Here is a 19,657-nt window from a genome sequence, read left to right as displayed (position 1 = left end):
TGTGGTCGGAAAACTTTCCTTACTAACTTAATAAGAAAATTATTATTTATTTATTTATGTGACTAAGTAAAGTGTATTTCATTATCACATGGACATATTAGCCTTAAATTTTACAAATGGTCATTTTGCCCACATGGATCACCATATTAGTAATCAAACACTATATGCCTTTAGATTTAAATGAAAAATATATTAAAATTTATATTTGTATTTTCTAAATTAAAATTTTAATTATTAATTATTTGAAAAATATCTTAAAACATTATTTATATTTTATGGAATATGAAAAAAAATGAATTAAAAAAAAATTATACAAAATTCTATCAAAAAATTAAATAATTTAAAAAATTATTAATGTATTTAAATTTACACGTTAATGAAAAAATAATTAAATGTGTCGAAAAGAATTAGTGGGTTGACGCCCTTAATCCAGATCGGGCCCAACCCATTTAATAATCTAGTTAGATGGATTGACATTATAATGATAAAATCCAATTACTCTCGGCCCAAACCCACGAATATAGTGTCGTTTCTGTGTCGTCTTCGCAAGTTGTGTTAAGATTACCACCCCCACTGACAACGTCACATGTCCTCTAATAGTTTAATTACTTATTTAATACTTCGTTTAATCTCCACCACACGTTTAGACTCAGCATTTTCAGCTTTTCTATCCACATTTTTGACTTTTCTTGCGAGAAGGAATCTACTTTTCTCACACACATTACTTACTTCCTCCATATATTAATAGAGAGAGATGAAGTTTTACAACCTAAGATAAGTTGAGTAATCCTCTCTCCTATCTTCCAATTATTTTGATAGCTAAGCAGTTTCTGGAAGAAATCTCAGGTGTGTCTTCCCTTTCTTTCTATCTATGATTCTTATTTCTTGGTTTCAAATTTTTTTTTTTTCATTTTTTATTGATTTAATCTCATATTCATACGTTTCTTTAGGATTTTAAAAGCAATTTTCTCATAATTAGAATAAAAAAATAGTTAAAATCATAAATAATACAAAATCCATTTCTTGGTATTTTGGCATCTATTTTTTTTATTTTTTTTAAAGGCTAAATTGACGTTTTTAGGCTTTAGATATATAAGATCTCATTGTAGTCTAATGAGAGTGAATTCTAGACATCAGTTTCGACCAAAAGCCTCTCTCACAATTAGACGCTTTTCGAGGAAGAAATGTAAATATGGGGTGATCATTAAAAATTTTAAGAACGATTATCCGCGCCCCCAGATAGGTTTATAGTTTGGTGTGAAAAAGTTGGTGTGGCCATATAAACTTTCTTTCTGTACTAGTGAGACTGGGTTGTAGGGGCAGACACTAATCCTGTTAAGAATAGGTCTAGGAAACATTAAGATTGGCCATATCGACAAATTGTCCATGTGAAATCTTAACCTTTGGCCATGTGGCAACTGATGGTTGGTTGAAATTTTCTAAATGGATAGGTGACTAGGCCACATAAATGGACTTATGCGGTGCTGCCACCTCAGCTTCCACATGTGAAGCCTCTTATATATTGTGGATTTGCATGTCTTTCTTTGATATAAAATGTCACAATTAACTAAGCTTTTCCCTAATATAATTAGATTTTACTTTTAATGATTTGGCATAATTCAAATTTTTTTTCCCAATTGATCATGCAGATGATACCATGGCATCCGGAATACAAACTGAGTCGTATGATACGCTCCAAGGGAAAAATGAAATCAAAATATTGGAATAGAGAATGATTTTGGGAATGGATGGGATCGGAAAGATGGAGAGTGCTTGCATATTAAAAAATTATATGCAAGACCCGAATCAAGAAGCTTCATTATAAATTTACATAAATGCATGATGTAGTTCGGGATATTTATAAATTTGCATGATGTTGTCATAGATATTTGAAGGAAATATCTAAATGATGACACACGTGATCGTTCGAATTTTAAATGATGCATGATGTTGTTCGAGATAATGATACATAATATACTTTGAGATCTAAACGATGCATGATGTTGTTCGATATCCTTAAACATACAATAGTGTTTGAGATCTAAACGATGTGTGATGTTGTTCGATATTTTTAAATATATGCACACATTATTAGTTGTATTTTTTGTTGTAGAACTTTTAATAAATAAATCTTGAGTTGTTTGCGTATTGAAAAATTATTCTTGTAAGTTCATATGTATAAGGAGATTTATGAATTTGTATATATGAGTAGAATTATTTTTAAACTGAGAAGTTTATTGTTAAAGTACTCTTTAAGGACTCGTTTATCTCCGAACATGAGAAGATGGATTCCATTGAAAAGAATCCTTATCTTAGAAGAAAACATGAGTTAAAAATGGTTTAATTTAGATTTCCGACCAAATTTTTTAGGATTATGAAAAGGCAATTATGTAATATTTTGTTAAGAATTTTCTATTTTTGGGGAGACAAATGTATTTTAACAACTTCAAGTCTTATCCATGGAAACCTCTAGGATTGTAAAACTGAAAGAAAAAGTGTTTGTTCTGGTTCTGATTCGTGAATGTAAATATACTGTTGAATCATGTAAATCCTTGTGTTTTCATGAGCTATTTATGTTCTCTTTACTGTTTTGTTTTCTTGTTTTCTCGTGGATGAGACAGTTCAAACAGACTATTTACTTCTTTATTAAAAATAAGAATTAATATAAAATAAATTGTATACTTATATTTGCAACTTTGATATTTTGATTGACCCAAACATACAATGAACCAAGAAATACCTTATGCCAATCATGACGGTAGAGTTTCAATGATAAACACCATTTTACATAATTTAAAACTGCATATTGTGTTTAATTAACTATTCTTCAATGACATGGCAACTATTTCAAGAACTTTTAGAAAAGAATAATGATTTTCTGACCCCCCCGCCCCCCCCCCCCCTCTGACACATGCCTCCATACACCCCATGACGTGGCATGGGCTATAACCATTGATTCCTCTCCTTAGAATACACAATCGAGGATGTACAATTGTGTATCTCGAGAGAGAAATCTATGGTTCTAGCTCATGCCAAGTCAAGGGGCATGTGTCAGAGGGGTGTCAGAAAATCACGACTCTTTAGAAAAATGCTAATAAGATTGTCACATCAAATAACAATTATCAACAAAATTTTTATTTTTTAATTTAAATTTAATCCAAAGTGAGTTATATCTGCTTTCACCATCCTCATCCAGGTTCTTTTACTAGTTCTTTTAAATTCTCCTAGTTGAATATTTCTTCTAAGGTCATAATTGAATTTTGTTAAACATGTCTGAACCATCCCAATCAACTTTCCCTTAGTTTATCAATCATTCGAAGCTACTGTCTTGATTCGAATGCATTTGTTTTGCTTTTTTTTCCTAGTCATACATCTTAACATTCTCTTTCTCGTCTCTATTACACTTAATTTATTAACATTATATATTCTAGACTACCCACCATTTAGCTCTTAAAGCATAGGTGGTCCAAAAACAAGATACCCATGAACCGTGCAATAGCAACTATTGTGCCCCATAAATTGGATTTGTCGATATTTATCATATTTTACTTCACCCATTATAAAGATAAAATGTTGTTTATAAACAAACACCCAAACCAAATCCAAATAATCTTAGCTAAGTTTTCCAAATATGGGTTGGATTCAATCGGTTTTAACAAAAACAAGGGGTATCCAAATTAGTGGTAAACTCGACCAATGATTTTCAATCATTATTTCAAATCTCAACCGAGCTTGAGATGCCTCATATCTGAAGTCATCAAGGTACCAGGATATTCAACCTTTAATTTCATGCACACTATCTTATTAGACAATGGAGACAACTCTGTAGGATTCAACCGAGATAATTGGGATTTTGTAATGTTAATTAAAATAATTAATTTTGAGAAATTCTATCGACACACAAATCTTTAATTATAACACACCAACCATGTTGAAATTGGGGTGAATTACCATTTCATGTGTCGAATATGCTAAAATACCAAGTTTAGTACATTGTTCATTTTAATTGCCAAAACATACATGTTGTACATTGTCTACTTTTGTGTATCTACGAATTCGTAAGTTTGTCACTTTTAATATTTTTGAATTCGTGCATGTTTTGACAATTAAAATGAATAATGTGCCAAAATCGGAATTTGGGCAGAAGTTGCGCATATTTAAAAAAAAAAAAAAAAAATCCCTTGAAATTGAGTTGTTAACATATAGGTTAATGTGTTATCGGTAAAAGCTGTTGTGTTAATAACAGCTCTTTTAATTTTTATAGTTAAATGTTTATTCATCATATTAGTGAGAAGTGATTAAGCATATTCTAATGAGGCTGACTAGCTTTACTAAGTTAGTAAGGATTTCAACCTTACTAAGGGTCATTGGGCTCACCTTGTGACAAAAAAACATGATCAAATACTTTAGAGGACAAAATTCTAGGAAATTTTATTTTATTTTTTATTTTTAAAAAAATGTATGTTATTTTTCATTGTTGAATTTTCATTTTAAATTTTAAAGTTAGGTGGAAGTTTGATAGCCATCCATTGTCAAATCCTTGGATCAAGTCCCCCCAAAAATTATTTAAGAAAAAAAAATATTGAACCAGAATTTTTGATGAAATGTAGAGGGTTGTGGTGTTGGATTGCTAATGTGATAATCTGTTTGATCAAAACAGCCCTTAGTAAGGTTTAAAATCTTTGCTAAGTTAGTAAGGAAAATGTTTCTCTATTATAATTTACCTTATTTAAAAAAGATTGAAATTATTTGCGTATAAAATATATGCTACTGAATAAATTGTACACCGAGTTAAATGGATATCGCGCAAGACGAGATGACTCGTCCTACACAACTAATGAGCGAGAGTCCGGGACGAGGCAAGAAACCGAGTTTTGAATCCACGTTTCCGATTCGATGTTTGCCATCATTCGGTTCGGTCTTCCTCATCCAGCGCAAATCATCAAACATGTTTCGCATATCGTAAATATTCATCATCGATGTTTTCTAGTTTTCGCAGGCAAATAAATGCATTTTTGCAGTTCTAGTTAGAAGAGGAACCATAACAAAGCTTCCACCTTTCTATTTTCGTTCCTTCACACACACACACAGCGAGCGAGCGAGCGAGAGAGAGCGAGTCAGCAAGAACAACTGAAACTGCAACTTGGGTTATCTCCTCTATCAGTCTATCTTCCTTTTTGATTCAAAGGTGTGTAATATTCACTGTTGCCTTCAGCGTGGTTGATGATTTTCTCGATAACATCGATGATGATTAAGCAAAAAAAATCCGATCTTTTTTCTCCTTTTTTGCCTGATTTTTTTTTCTTCGTTTATACTACTCAAGCTTGGGGGGTTTTCTTTAATCTTTACTCGGATTGATGAAAATTGGAAAATTGGGATATTTGGTAATTGTTTGAACTTTGAACTGGGTTACAGATTGAAGAAATTTACAGTAAAACGGACCACTTAGAGTTCCTTCGGGTGGGGTTTTGCTAATTATTGTTTTCGAGTAGAAATTGTGGAGTTTTAGAGGTAGTGAGATATGGGGTTTTTGTATTAAGAAGGAAAATAAAGTTATTGTGGGTAGTTTTCAAAAACTGAGAATTGTTAGGAGTTTGTTAGAGAGGGTTTTAATTTAATTTTTTAATTTTTGCAGAGATTTTTGTCGGGGAACACAAGGGAAAAATCTGAACTTGCAGATTAGTTTGAGAGGGTTGATTCATCTTTATTTTATTGGTATTTTTTTCTTTTAAATTATGATCGCTAGACTTTTGGTCGAGTGGAGATATGAGGTCGGCGGGTTTGATCCAAAAAGGGAGGAATCGTTGAGGTGGGTAAGGTTGCTATGCTGAAAATTGCTATTAAGGAGGTATATAAAGATGAATTCTGCAATGGATGAGATCAATTTGATTCAACAAGCACAACGACATCACTTGGTGATGAGGGAAATTGGGGAGGAGATTGATTTGGAGATTGGGCCCGGAGATGACGATCCTTCGTTTGCTACACCTCTCATGAGTGTTGTTCCATCAGAACACGCCAACGAAGAACACGAAGAGCAAAAGCAGATGCTCATGGATCCTCACCACCAAAACGAAGAACAAGAGAGGGTGCAACAGAAGAAAAAGAAGAAGAAAGTGGTGAAGAGATGGAGGGAGGAATGGGCTGATACCTACAAATGGGCTTACGTTGATGTCAAGGAAGGTACGGCGAGGATATTTTGCTCTGTCTGTAGGGAGTATGGTAGGAAACATAGGAGGAATCCATATGGAAATGAAGGCAGTAGGAATATGCAGATGAGTGCACTAGAAGAACACAACAATAGTCTACTTCACAAGGAGGCTCTTCGGCTCCAGATGGCGTCCAAGGATAAGATTTTAACCATCGTCGATAAATCCATATATGTGAAAGGTTAGTTAGTTTGTTCCACCGTACCTCCTTAGACTTGTTTGGAATGGATTAATGAGAATTCACCCTTTATTCTATCTGCAAATATTCACTTGTTATACATGTGTCATTCTCTCTAATAAATTTTTGTTAACACTCTGGAAAAGCCAAAATTACTAAGCTACTTGAATTTTCTGTTTAACAAAACCTTAATTTTAAAATGCTCAAATGAAATGAAAACAGTTGAAATATCTTGATGCCTTATCCTTGATCCCTCATATCTATTCTGTTTGAATGCCCTCTCAGGAAAGGCCACCCTTCGTATTGCAAGATTCTGAACAGTAATATGGATGGCCTTTCCTTTCAATCAGGTCTAGTTGCCATTCTAGGGTGATTAGATGTAAAAGAGAGCCAAATCTATTGATTTCGAATATGTAAGACGGTGTTCCTGAAGGGGTTGTTGCAATTCCCTTTCAGATTCCACTTCCACAGAGGGGTTTGCTAACCAACCAACTACTCCAAAGACTGATCTGTTGGAGAGGGAGAGAATTATGAATATAAGAGGGTCACAGGGCTTAACATGGGTATGACACACCCGAGAGTGGAGGAAAATATACACTCAACACTCCCCCCCACTCATAAGGGTGGAAAGAATTGAATCTGTGACCTATACGAACCTAGTGCTATGATACCATGTTAATCAGCCAACTACTCCAAAAGACTGATCTGTTGGAGAGGGGGAGAATTATTAATATAAGAGGGTCACGGGGCTGAAGTGGGTTATTACACACCCGAGAGTGGAGGAAAATATACACTCAACAGGGTTGTTCTTGTGTGGGGTGCCGACTACAAGGTCATGCCAAATACCTTCTCACCGCCTTAGCTAACCTGCAGCATAATGGTGGATGACCTCTTGGTAATCTGGTTATTATCATTTGTGTCTACATTAGTTTTCCATGGACTTGCGGTGTTGCTGGTCTTCTTCACTTAGTTGCCATTCTGGAGTGGTTAGACCTAAACGAGTGCCAAATGTTTCTCTCGAATATGTTATATGGGATTCTTGAAGGGTCTATTTCAATTCTTGTCCCTGATTGTCGTTCCACAGAGGGGTTGTTCTTGCACTGGGAAGTTCACAGCAAGGTTATGCCCTAGCTGTTGACAACCTTTCAACTGTATCCATGATGGTGGATGACCTTGTGATAGTCCAGTTATTACCACTTTTGTCTACATTCAATTTTCTATGAACTTTTTTATATTATTTTTTTTATTGGTAAGCCTGTTTTTAATGAGATCAGCAATTTGGTACTGGTGGCATTGAACCCAGGTCTATGGTATCATCACCCATGGATTTTACCATCTAAGCTAGCTGACACCTGGCTATGGTAGTCTAAATTGTGGACTTATCTTGAGTTACTTTGCTCCATAATGGTGGGTAGATGGCAGTATTTACTAGATGTCTTGGAGATTTTGGCTTTAACCATTTCATTCATAGATTTATTTTTCTTTCATCGGAAAATTTGCATCCGGTGCTTGAGTTAAAGAATTTTGTTGTGCATTGCTGTTTTCTTAAAGTTTAGCAACATACCTTGTGGAGATTTTTCTACTAATTTACTGAAATTTCTCGTCTTTTTGTGTCATGTTTCTTAATGAAGCTCTTACTTCAAAAACTGCTGGATCAATTATTGAAGCTGTGGTAAGAAGGGACCCTCATGAGGCTGAGTTCATTCAATCAGTGCAAGAAGTGATTCATTCTTTAGAACGAGTCATAGCAAAAAATTCTCAGTGAGTATACCATTATGAAGGACTATTTTTAGTAGGCTTCAGAACAAAGGCCATGCAAATCTTACAAATTGGGCTCTTTTTCAGTTATGTCCGTATCCTGGAGCGTTTGTTAGAACCTGAGAGAGCGATTGTCTTCCGAGTGCCATGGATTGATGACAAGGGAGAAACACATGTGAATCGAGGATTTCGTGTACAATTTAGCCAGGCATTGGGTCCATGTAGGGGTGGTCTCCGTTATCATCCATCCATGAACTTAAGTATTGCCAAGTTCCTTGGATTTGAACAGGTATTGTTTGTTAACAACGCTCAAGGTTTTTCTTCCTTCTCTTTATGTATCCAAAGTGCCTATAGCTTCATTATACCTGTCTTCCTTTTTCTTTCAATTTTTTTTTTTTTTTTTTTTGAGTGCTATGGTGAATAGGCATGTCACATGTAGGTAGGTGCCCCTTTATGGTCACCATGAAATTTATTGCTGTAAATAATCATAAAACCTGTGTATATTCCAGTTCAATGACTCAACGGTCTCCGAGATTAGTAGGACCATTGTTGTTCTTATTTTTTTGATTTATTAAAAGCATAAGCAGAATGTACAAAAAGAACCAATGAGGTCCAAATGACCTACCAGGTAGAAGAAAACAATAGAGTTAGTTACCCTCCCCAACAATAGTCTCCTATCTGTATACATTATTCTCATGGAAATGCACAATACAATCATAAACAAGTTAGATTATTAAAACAAGAGAGAGTTGATACCAATGATGATTTTGTGAAGCTCCATTTCCATGCCCTAAAAGGCCTTTTTATTTCTCTCATTCCAAATACCCCTGAGAAATGCAAAGGGAATAAGTCTTCATATAAAAATCTTTAGGGGAGAAGGCATTGGTATTCAAGGTGCAAAAGGCCTCCATGATTGGCCTTAAATTAACAATGATTATCTTTTGATTGATCAGATGATCAATGGTCATTATCAAGGGAGCATTCCAAGCAAAGAAAGCAATTTTGGATCACAATATGAAGGCAGCTGGATAAGAATAACAGGAAGAGGAGTCAAGGTTCACATAAAATTCTTTGACTGTGAACATGCCTTTCAAGTAGGCGACCATATCTGCATATCATCGACCAATAGGGATGGAAAGTAACGATCAAGAGAGACAAGAAGTTTGCAACAAGATCCACTTTCGAATCTTCCAAATTCCTACCAAATCCAAAATCCGAAGTGGTATCATCACCGCACGGTCATGGACTAGTTGGTTTTTCCCATTAGTGAACCCTGACACATCTCCCTATACATACGAAAAATATGTTAGAGACATTTCAATACCTCTCCAAAGGCTACATCTATAGGAAATACGCACCAGACAATTGTCCAAAGGCAATATCTAGAGGAAAAGCACACCATCCTAATGCCCCAATGTAGATATCCATTCTGTACTCGGAGGTAATGACTCTTTTCCAGAGGCTAGTAGTTTCTTCTCCATATCTTTTCTAGTTATAACTATTACCCAACAACATTCTAATGCCTCAATATAAATTTCTATTCTATACTTGGAGGTAGTGACTCTTCTCCAAAGCAAGTAGTTTCTTCTCCATATATTAACCAGTTTTTTTAATATTATTTTATGATGGGGGTTCCAGACCCATAAGCCCGGCTAGCAAGGGCGAGGCAACTGGCCTCTTTGAGCACCATATCTCGCCCAAATTCCCCGGGTACATGCAATACCTCACAAACCACACATACCAGGTAAGTAGGGATAAATCCTTGTGGGTGGCCAACGAGGGGGCTTGAACTCAATACCTCTCCCTTTTTGAAGGGATGCCTTGACCACAACACCCAACGCTTGTTGGTTCATATTTTAACAAGTGACAACCACTTACTCAACATAGCCATTCTTAACTTTGATCTTACAAATCTTGCTTGACAATTCATTAAAAAATAAAAACATCTTGTTTGACAAGTTGAAATTTTGGTTTCCTTCTATAAATTATAAAAAATGAACATGAAACCACCTTTTGCATATTTGCTTGGGTTTTGTTGGTTTTAGATTTGTAAGGGTGATGTAGAAAATTCTCTGTTTAACACTCTCTCATGACAAGATTTTGCATTGTCATATGTATCACTGAAGCCTGTTTCACCTCTCTGGTCTTGTCTATTTAGATGAGAACCGAGTTCAATCTTCAAAGTGCTTGTCTATACTTCGATCTTTTTATTTTTTGCAGACTCTAAAGAATGCTTTATCACCATACAAACTTGGAGGTGCTGGGGGAGGAAGTGATTTTGATCCAAAAGGAAAAAGTGATAATGAGGTATTGGCTGGTTCTTTCTAGGAGTTATTTATTTTGATAAGGACTACTACCTTCAGTTGCAGAGTTTTTAAATCTTGGATTTTCCAAGTGTCCTGGGTGAGGTTCTCATAAATGTATCTGAAACCAATGTTGGCAGATCATGCGATTTTGCCAAAGTTTCATGAGTGAGCTATATCGTTATTTGGGTCCTGATCAGGTAACAAAATAAAGATTGTTGATGTTTATTTTTCATACCCCCAGGCTTTCATGTGTTAAATCCATCAAACAAGAATCTTACTTAAGAGTGCATGTGTGTGTGTGTGTGTTTTTTTTTCTCTATGATATGTAATACAGGATCTTCCTGCTGAAGACATGGGTGTGGGCCCACGGGAGATGGGTTACCTCTTTGGACAATATAGACGTCTAGCTGGTCATTTTCAGGTATTTGTAACCATGGGTTCAAGGCACAACTGACGCCATTTACCAGAACATCTATCAAAATTGCTTATTCCATGTCTTTATCATAAAAAATATTATTGTTGGCAACTGATGGTGTATATTCATGCTTGGAGTCGTGCTGGAGTGACCTCATTTTGCACTTTTCTGACGTGGAGGTGTGCACAGAACCATCAATGCTTTTCACTTGTAAGTTGTATCTCGATGAAAAGCATCTATGGTTCGTAAACACCTCCATGTCAGCAAAGTGCGAAATTAGGTCAATCTTTGAGTCACTTCAGCATTATTCTAATGCTTGAATACATATAATGGAATCCGTTTCCTAGTTATATTTCTTCTTTTTTTCTTTTATCTTTATAATTTTTTTGATGATTATCAAATGAAACTAAGGATTTTATTAGTGACACAAGCCTATTCACCATGAATCGAGAATTGTATTTGTGGTCATTTCTTCCAGTTATAAGTTGCTTAGAGGACAAGTGAATATCTAACTATTCTCACCTGCATGACAAGGACACGGACGTGTGTCCTCACAAAATTTCAATTCATTTTGAAAATATTTAAACTTTTTAGAAGTTGACCTGAATTTGAAAAATCTGGATTCCATTTAAACTTCTAATTCAAATCGGCATTTATACAATAACAAAGTTAAAGCTTTTAAGTGGAGAACTGTGCAATACTGCACTGCATTTCTGAGACCTGAGCTGCCACATCAAATGGCAAAGCTTGTCCCATCCATATTCTGCATTTCATACCACAGTTGAACCATTGAGCAAGGAATGGTAATGCTTACTAATTTGTTTTTTTTTTTTTTCTTTTTTCTTTCAAGCTCTCCCTTCTTTCATCTTTGTATCTGTGGGGGTACCTTTTCTTTCCCACTACATTCTCATAAAAATTAGTTATCTCTATATAGAATAAAGGTAGCATTTATTTCAATTTCAATAAATGTACATAGAAATCAACCTTCGGGGCCTTGCTTTTAAGATTTCATAGGTATGTTTTACTTATGCAGGGAAGTTTTACAGGGCCAAGGATCTTCTGGTCTGGTTCCAGCCTTCGGACTGAAGCTACTGGCTATGGATTGGTAACTTCATACTCCCAAATTATTTTAGTGGATATTACTTTTATGTGTCAAGGAGTTCCTTGTTCGCCAGCATTTGTTTTTTATAGTGTCCATGATATACACATTTCTTAGAATAATGTTTTCTCCTATTTATCTTGCAATCTCACAAATTTCCACGCCTTCTCTGCAGGTTTTCTTCGCACAGCTTATACTTGCAGAAATGAACAAAGAACTCAAGGGATTAAGGTTTCTAACTGGATTTGGAAGCTTATACAAAGTTTTGATAGGATTTATTTACTAACAAATTGCTTTCTTGTTAGCATTATTGCGTTGGTAGAATAATTAGTGACTACTAAAGATACGTGATTACTATACCTCTAAAGTGAATACTAGTTTGTTATAGCCATTTTTTTAAAGTAATTTCCATGCCAATTAAATGAATCTTTGACCATGTCGTGAATGTTTGGTCCCTTATATTTTGGATATGATTTCCACTTACTTTTTGGTCTTCATTTTTGTTGAATATAGAAAACTTTTATGGGCATTGGTGTAAAAGTATTTTAATAAGATTTTTTGTGGACATTTACTGATTGAATCACTAAAGGAATTGCTTCATTTTGTTGAATTTAAGTATAGCAGGATGCTGTTATGTTGATTTTCTTTCTTAATTGATCCTTTTGAAAATTTTAACTCCAGATGTGTGGTAAGTGGTTCTGGAAAGATCGCGATGCATGTTGTGGAGAAACTTCTTGCTTATGATGCTCTCCCTGTTACAATATCAGGTAACCATTGGATGCCAAGGATAATATTCTAAAGTTTAGGTGCGGTAGAATAAATAAGTCGTGTAAATTTCTGCCAGGAATGCTATGTATCTTATTGAACTTTACGAGTGTTACTGAATCTCTGCACTGGGACTAAACTTGGCAACAGTAGACTACACATTTTTTTTTTCAAATAAGGTCTCACAATTTATTTTTTTCAACTTTTCCACTTAAGGCATATTTAGATTCCACCCCAACAAGACTGCAATAGCCAGTTGTGAGATTTGGTGAACACATCTGTTCTATGCCTGGGTGATGCATTGTAACAACCTGACGTATTTTTTCTTCAGTGAAACAACCATTTAGATACAGAGGGAAGTGAGCACCCCTTCTCACTTTTGGTCTTGTAAAGGAAAAAAAATCTGCACTTAAAAGATGAGAAGTGTACCTACCGACCAACCTACATACCTACCTACCTATCTTTTGCATTACTTATGCCGCTTGGAACCACTCTGAAGCTTGGGGATATATGAATTGAAGATTTTTTTTGTTTTGTTTATTTTTTTGAGGATGTTATCCTCACTAGGATGTCATCCTCACAAAAATCAGCTCATTATGAAACTTCTGACCTCTTGAAAAATGGAGGTTTAAAATATAAAAATGAGTATATGCGAGGGAATTTAGGAATAGCTCTAATAGGAGATAAAAAATAAGAACAAACGATTGAGATATTTTGGGCATGTAGAAAAGAGGCCAAAATGGCATTAGGTTAAAATGAGTGGTTTGGTGCAAGTCGAAGGCCTTGGAAGAGTGAGAAAGGTCTTAAATTATGTGGATGGAGGTAAGAAGTAAAGAACATGAAGTCACATGCCTTGGATGAAGAAATGACTTGAGATGAGCTGAATGTTGAAACGGGATTTATGTTCTTGGCCCCAATATTTGGGATCGGGCATGGATGATCATGATATATAGACCAAGCATATGGTCATTTTCCACTATATGAAAAGTTTGACACCAAGCAACAAACAATTGCTCATTCATTGCTAATGTTTAAATGCTAATATTTAGATATTTTTACCAAAGTCCCTAAAAACGATTGCTTTCAAAGAGTATCTTCTAAAAGTTGCATATATGTACTCACCACCGTGTGGGAATTTTGTAAAGTGCAAGTTACATTCTTTTAGGGTATTCTAGGCACTTATTGCAATATTTAGTATAGTTCTACATGAGGTAATAAATTATGATTTCGATGTCTATTTTGGTTAGTTTGGAAATGGAAATATTTTGTGGAAATATTTTGATGAATGTGGAAATGAATACATTTTTTGGAAATGACAGAAATATTGATGAAATTTTCATTAACCCCGTAGGAAACGATAAAATAGGCATTAAAACACACTCATTAAATCATCAAAATACTATAAACTACCATATGGAGTGAGAAATTGAATATCAACAACATTTTGCTACACATACGCACATGTATCGAGAGGTTGACAGTGGAAATAAGAATAATAATGTTGCATTAATTACATACAACTTAATATGTAAGACATTAAAATGAAGAAACTATTAAGTATTGCATTCATGTGTAATTATATTTCTTTTATTTTTTGAATAAGTATGAATAAATTGCTAATGTATCCAACTAATCGAAACATGGTTGATTGTATGCGTGCTTATATAAACGTACTACTATGCTTAGAATAGATTAAAATAAGATGACATATATAACTAACTAATTATAATTGATTTATACTAATGGATGAATGTTCTATGCAATTTTTATTAGTAAATGCTATATGTAATTTACAAGTTCTTCCTAAAAGCAATTATAAGTTTTTAAAAAAAAAAGGAAATATTTCGATCGAAATTTACTATTCATCGAAATATTTCCACCAAAATATTGCATTTTTATAACTAAAAAAATGATAATTTCGGCCGAACTTCACTATTCATCGAAATATTTCACGAAATAGTGATTTCCACCAAAATATATACAAAAAGAAATTGTTGGTTAAATTTCGTGCAGAACTTGTCGAAATGGAAATATTTCGTGGAAATATTTCAAAATTTAATACTATGGTTCTACATTTTAAGGATCATTTGGTCATTTGTCTAGTAAAATCTCCTAAAAAATGATAAAATGCTCAAGAACTGGAATAGTTGCTTTTCTCTTTTAGGGTTTTAACATGCTTTACTTTTGGGGAGTTACATTGATTGGGGCCGTGTTATTGGTACATAGTGGTCAATGGCCTAGGAATTAAGATGTAAGGCTTCTAATAGCAAGTTCATTGGCTTGTTTCCATTGGAAACAAGCAAGCCATTATTATATTGAACACTTTTTGCTAAGCTTATATTGGGAATTCCAAATCAGGTAAGAAGCTTTTATAGACAAAATAACATGCAAACATCTATTTAACAAGGACACAGCCACATGTGTTAATGTCCGACACAGTCACGTGGTGTCTGGTACGATGCATTGCAGAAACCTGAAATACCAACAAGTTTGTTAACCAATATCATAATTGATTATGGGGCCGATGATCAGTTATGAACCTCGTAGATGGTATTTTAGGGTATTTGACAATGCATACACAATCGATTATTTGACAATGACCAACAAAAAAAAATCAATTATCTCATAAACCAAAACAATAAAAATAAAACTTGATGATACAGAAAAATCTCTTTCTCTCTCTCTCACCAAATGTCATATTAATACCTGGGTCTGTCAATGGACAATATCAGACCCGAATCTGATATGACCAGATCTGATTGTGGGTTTAGGATTTGGGATTCAATAAGGGTCTTATCTGATATCTTATCATATGGTTCTAAGTCAACCATGTTATGGTACCGTGTTTCTTAAATTTGCAGATTCGAGGGGCTATTTAGTGGATGAAGAAGGATTTGACTACATGAAAATATCACTTATAAGGGATATCAAAACTCAACAAAGAAGTTTGAGGTCTGTTCCTTGCTACCACTTTTCTTCTCTTATCAATCTGCATTTTTAGTCACTTTAAGCTTACTTGGTTCATATTTCTTACATTTACAGAGACTATTCTAAAACTTATGCTCGATCTAAGTATTATGAGGATGCCAAACCTTGGAATGAAAGGTGTGATCTTGCATTTCCCTGTGCAGCACAAAATGAGATCGAGCAATCTGATGCTGTTAATTTGCTTAATTCTGGTTGTCGTATACTGATAGAAGGTAGTAGTTCTGGATGGGTTGCCTCGTGTTTCCTTGCCTTTTTCATTGATTTTTCTTATTTAGTAATTAGTAATTTTGTGCTACCATTTGAGTTTCAGGTTCAAATATGCCTTGTACTCCTCAAGCAATTGATGTACTGAGAAAAGCTAATGTTCTGATTGCCCCAGCGAAGGCTGCTGGCGCTGGAGGGGTACGATTAAATCTTCTGAACTTTTACTTCTCTTCTGAAAGATGAACATTTATTTCTGTTCCTGTGTTTATTTGGCCTTGTTTCCCAATTTAGTGCTTAATTTATGAACTTTGTTTTGACTTTCTGTATACTTTGTCAGTTCTTGGTCAATATTATATGCTAAAGTGACATTGATGGTCTTTTGACCCATGTGTTGTGGGTTTATATCATTGAAGGTTGGCATGGTGGATGTGGCTTTGAAGAGTGGATTAGTTTGTCTATGGTACAGTTCTCAGGTTTAAGATTGTGTAGAGATTTGGTACAAGTTCTTCTCCAGCTTCCAATTTGACTCGACCCTCCTTTTTTTGAGCTTGTCAGCAAAGCAAATTTCTTAAATTTTGAGATGGTTGAGCAATTAATAAGGACTTCAGAGGTTATGTATAAGGGGTTTGGAGGGTTTTTATAGGATTACACCAAGTTCATTAGGACAAAGTAACGAAGTTCGGATTCGGAATTTATTCTGTGGGGGTTCAATTCCAGATAATTTCGGGAAAGCTTTGAAAAAAATTGGAAAATTTTGGGGATTATAAAAATGATGTTCTTGGGTTTTTTTTTTACCAAGACCCATCATCTTCAACCTCCCTAAAAATCCTTCCTCATCTTGTTCTTCAGATTTGAATGTCGAAGGAAAGAAAAATTTTAGGGTGAATGGGTGAAAATGTTATCATATTTGTTTATTGACTGATACATCATTGATTTGCCAATTTAATCGGTCAGTTCCTTATTTGGAGAATTTTACAATTTTTTGAAAGAGAAAAAATTGGGGAACTTGCAACTTTGCATTAAGAAGGGCATTAGGTCTTGTGCAGACTATGGTTCTCAAGTGGTTTGGCGTCTAGAGATTTGTATTGGCTAGTGTGGTCACAAGGGTGATTGTATGAACTTTGGAAGGCTGTTCTGACTGGAAAACTGGCATATGTGGGCTTGGCCATGTAGTCCAAGATTTTGGGTGATAGGGGATTGAAGTGCAAGTTTGTTTAATATGTTTTAACTTTTTGGATAGGTCTGAAATTGGAAATATTAAAGAGATGATTTATCTTTTTGGCTTTGCTTTAGGGTTTTGAGTGGCAGCTTCGTAGAGATTTTCAATTTGAAGGGTTTGTTTCACCACCTTCCCTCTTTCTGTTGGACAATATTTGAACTTCCAATCAATCTGGTCGCAACAGAATGTCCTCATTTGGCTTACCAATTTTTCGTGTTAGTTCATTTTTTTTTCTTAAAATTATTGTTGTCGTAACTAAAAAGGAGAAAATAAAAAAGATGAACTCAAGAATTTATGGAAGTGTTCATCTGGTCAACCCAAAAACTGAATTTGTTCGTGATTCATTGGCTTAGGAGGGTATGTATCAACTACCCTTGTAATTGGGAAGCTTTGCTTAGCTTCCTCTTTTTTTACGGTATATTCTTGTGCCAAAAAAAAAAAAAAACTGTATAAAGAAATTTTTTTTTTTGACTTCATGAATCTATTTGCTTCTTCGTAAGACATTATCCATCTCAAGAGATACAACACCTTATATCTTCTAAATAATCTCTATAAGAAATTTGTAACTAATTTGGTAACAGGTTGCCGCTGGAGAACTCGAATTAAATCATGAGTGTAACTTGATGCATTGGTCTCCTGAGGAATTTGAAACTAAATTACAGGTAAGGCTTTTGGGTATCATTTTATCCTTACCATTCACATTTGTTATTCATCTTTATGAGGTTTTGAAAACTCTACCCATACATAGCAGAAAGGGTTTCAATGCTTTGTAGTATTTCAGATATTTGTAATTTGGAAAAGTTGCTTGAGATATAGGCCATTGACTTGATTAAGATGGCTAGGACCTAACCCTTTTGCTCCTCCCCACCCTGAAAGATATCATTTTTGTGAACCTTGGAAGAACTTTTATAATTCCTATCCACACACCACAACTTGGGCATCCCTGTTGATACTCGGGATGGGGGCACAAAGAGGAATCTCAAAACCATTATTTTTCAGTTATACCTCTATGTAGAATAAATCCATACAGTTTCTGACAATTTCAGTGAGAACTTTGTGAAACGTCATTTGCGGCAGCCTTCTCAATGTCGGCTCTGAAGTTTTCATTTTTGGTCTTTTAGTGATGCTTCCAATGGGAATTTGCCGATATCTCCTCTTTGTTTCTTTCTTTTCTTTGGCAGGATGCTATGAGACAGACATACCAGAAGGCCATCAAAGCAGCAACTGACTTTGGATATTCAAAAGAGAGTCCTGAGTAAGTGCTCAAACTACCCATCACCTTTGCAATATATATATTTTTTCACAACCCATCCCTTTAGTACATTTTTTAACTCTCTCTCTCTCTCTCAAACACCATGCTCAGTTGGAACAAAAGTAGTTTAGGCATATTTTAAGGGGATGTTAAAAGCATGTGTAGTCATGAAGCAGACGTTATATTTCCACAAACTTTGCATAACACATCATTAATGAAATTATACATCACACATCGAATGAGGATATATACACACCCAAAAGGGGTTCTGAAACAAAGGGTGGAAAAAAAAAGAAGGAAGGAGAATGAAATTGGGTAATTTGACAGCAACCGCCCTTTGATTTCTTCTTTGTTCTCTTGCTAACCTATCCCCTTTGAGTTCAAAGAGCTTTTCTCACCTGATCAGAAACCCCAAATCAAAGTACATTGGAGTAGAATGGGGGTTGTTATCCAGATTGTTTGGTGTGCAATACAAGCTCTGTTCACTCGGCATTAGTTTTTCCATAACTCAATAGTCCATTCCCAAGTTCTGTTTCAATCTTTTACAGGTACTACTACGGAGTTTTAGAAGTTGACATTGCATTGCGCCTGAAAATCCTGTTTTCCCTTCTTTTATAATCTTTTGTCACAATGCAGGGCGTTGGTGCATGGGGCGTCAATCTCTGCTTTCCTAACTCTTGCTCAAGCTATGACCGACCAAGGATGCGTATAGAACAAAATGTGGATACTGCCCACATTGTGCAAGCACTCCAAGAACTAAATGCCTACTATGGAAATTAACATCAGTTAATCTTCGACTTCTGCTGTTATTGCACATCTCGAGAAAGATTCCCTACTCCTCTAAGCTGATGGAGCGATTTAGGGGATTTGTGTTGAAGATTTCTTCCTGTTGTTATATGTATATGATGTTATATAAGTGGTTTGCCTAGCAAATTTATGGAAGATTGGGAGTATATTTGTTCTTAGGCATGGAAAGATGGCCTAGGAGAGTAGATGTAGTACAAAGTGAAGGGTCTTTGAGATGCATTATTAGAAGTACTTATATTCTGGACCCAACTGAATGCATGCTATGGCCTTGTGAAGGACATGAAAACTTGGTCGGAGATAAATATATAATTCTTTATTTAGTGTTTATATTATATTTCAAAAAAATAAAAATAAAAATTGTCCAGAACATAGCTACTTTGGTAAAAGCCTTAATACAGTGTCAGTGTGGGTGTGCATGTGTTTTGTTTAGTTTAGGTTTTTTGGTGTATAAGGTCTT

The 19,657-nt window shown here is 34.9% G+C and overlaps 1 protein-coding gene and 1 long non-coding RNA gene across 2 annotated transcripts; both read left to right on the top strand.

Moving 5' to 3' along the window:
- Positions 1-650: 650 nt before the first annotated feature.
- LOC147412152 (uncharacterized) lies at positions 651-2,203 on the top strand. Its single transcript, XR_015182382.1, has 2 exons — positions 651-846; positions 1,650-2,203. It is a non-coding gene; the product is annotated as an uncharacterized LOC147412152 (long non-coding RNA).
- Positions 2,204-4,926: 2,723 nt separating this feature from the next.
- Positions 4,927-19,527, top strand: LOC147412151 (uncharacterized). Its single transcript, XM_086456912.1, has 16 exons — positions 4,927-5,188; positions 5,636-6,390; positions 8,019-8,148; positions 8,233-8,434; positions 10,366-10,452; positions 10,589-10,648; positions 10,786-10,872; positions 11,900-11,971; positions 12,141-12,196; positions 12,647-12,732; positions 15,592-15,682; positions 15,773-15,930; positions 16,029-16,120; positions 17,723-17,803; positions 18,323-18,396; positions 19,030-19,527. The coding sequence occupies exons 2-16, from the start codon at positions 5,859-5,861 to the stop codon at positions 19,103-19,105; spliced, it is 1,884 nt and encodes a 627-aa protein (XP_086313038.1). The 5' UTR covers positions 4,927-5,188; positions 5,636-5,858; the 3' UTR covers positions 19,106-19,527.
- Positions 19,528-19,657: the final 130 nt, after the last annotated feature.

This window comes from Akebia trifoliata, chromosome 1, assembly GCF_017979445.1.
Source record: "Akebia trifoliata isolate Shusen 1 chromosome 1, ASM1797944v1, whole genome shotgun sequence".
Classification (NCBI taxonomy): domain Eukaryota; kingdom Viridiplantae; phylum Streptophyta; class Magnoliopsida; order Ranunculales; family Lardizabalaceae; genus Akebia; species Akebia trifoliata.
The sequence above is the reverse complement of the archived record's forward strand: the minus strand, read 5'-3'. Positions and strand labels throughout refer to the sequence as shown.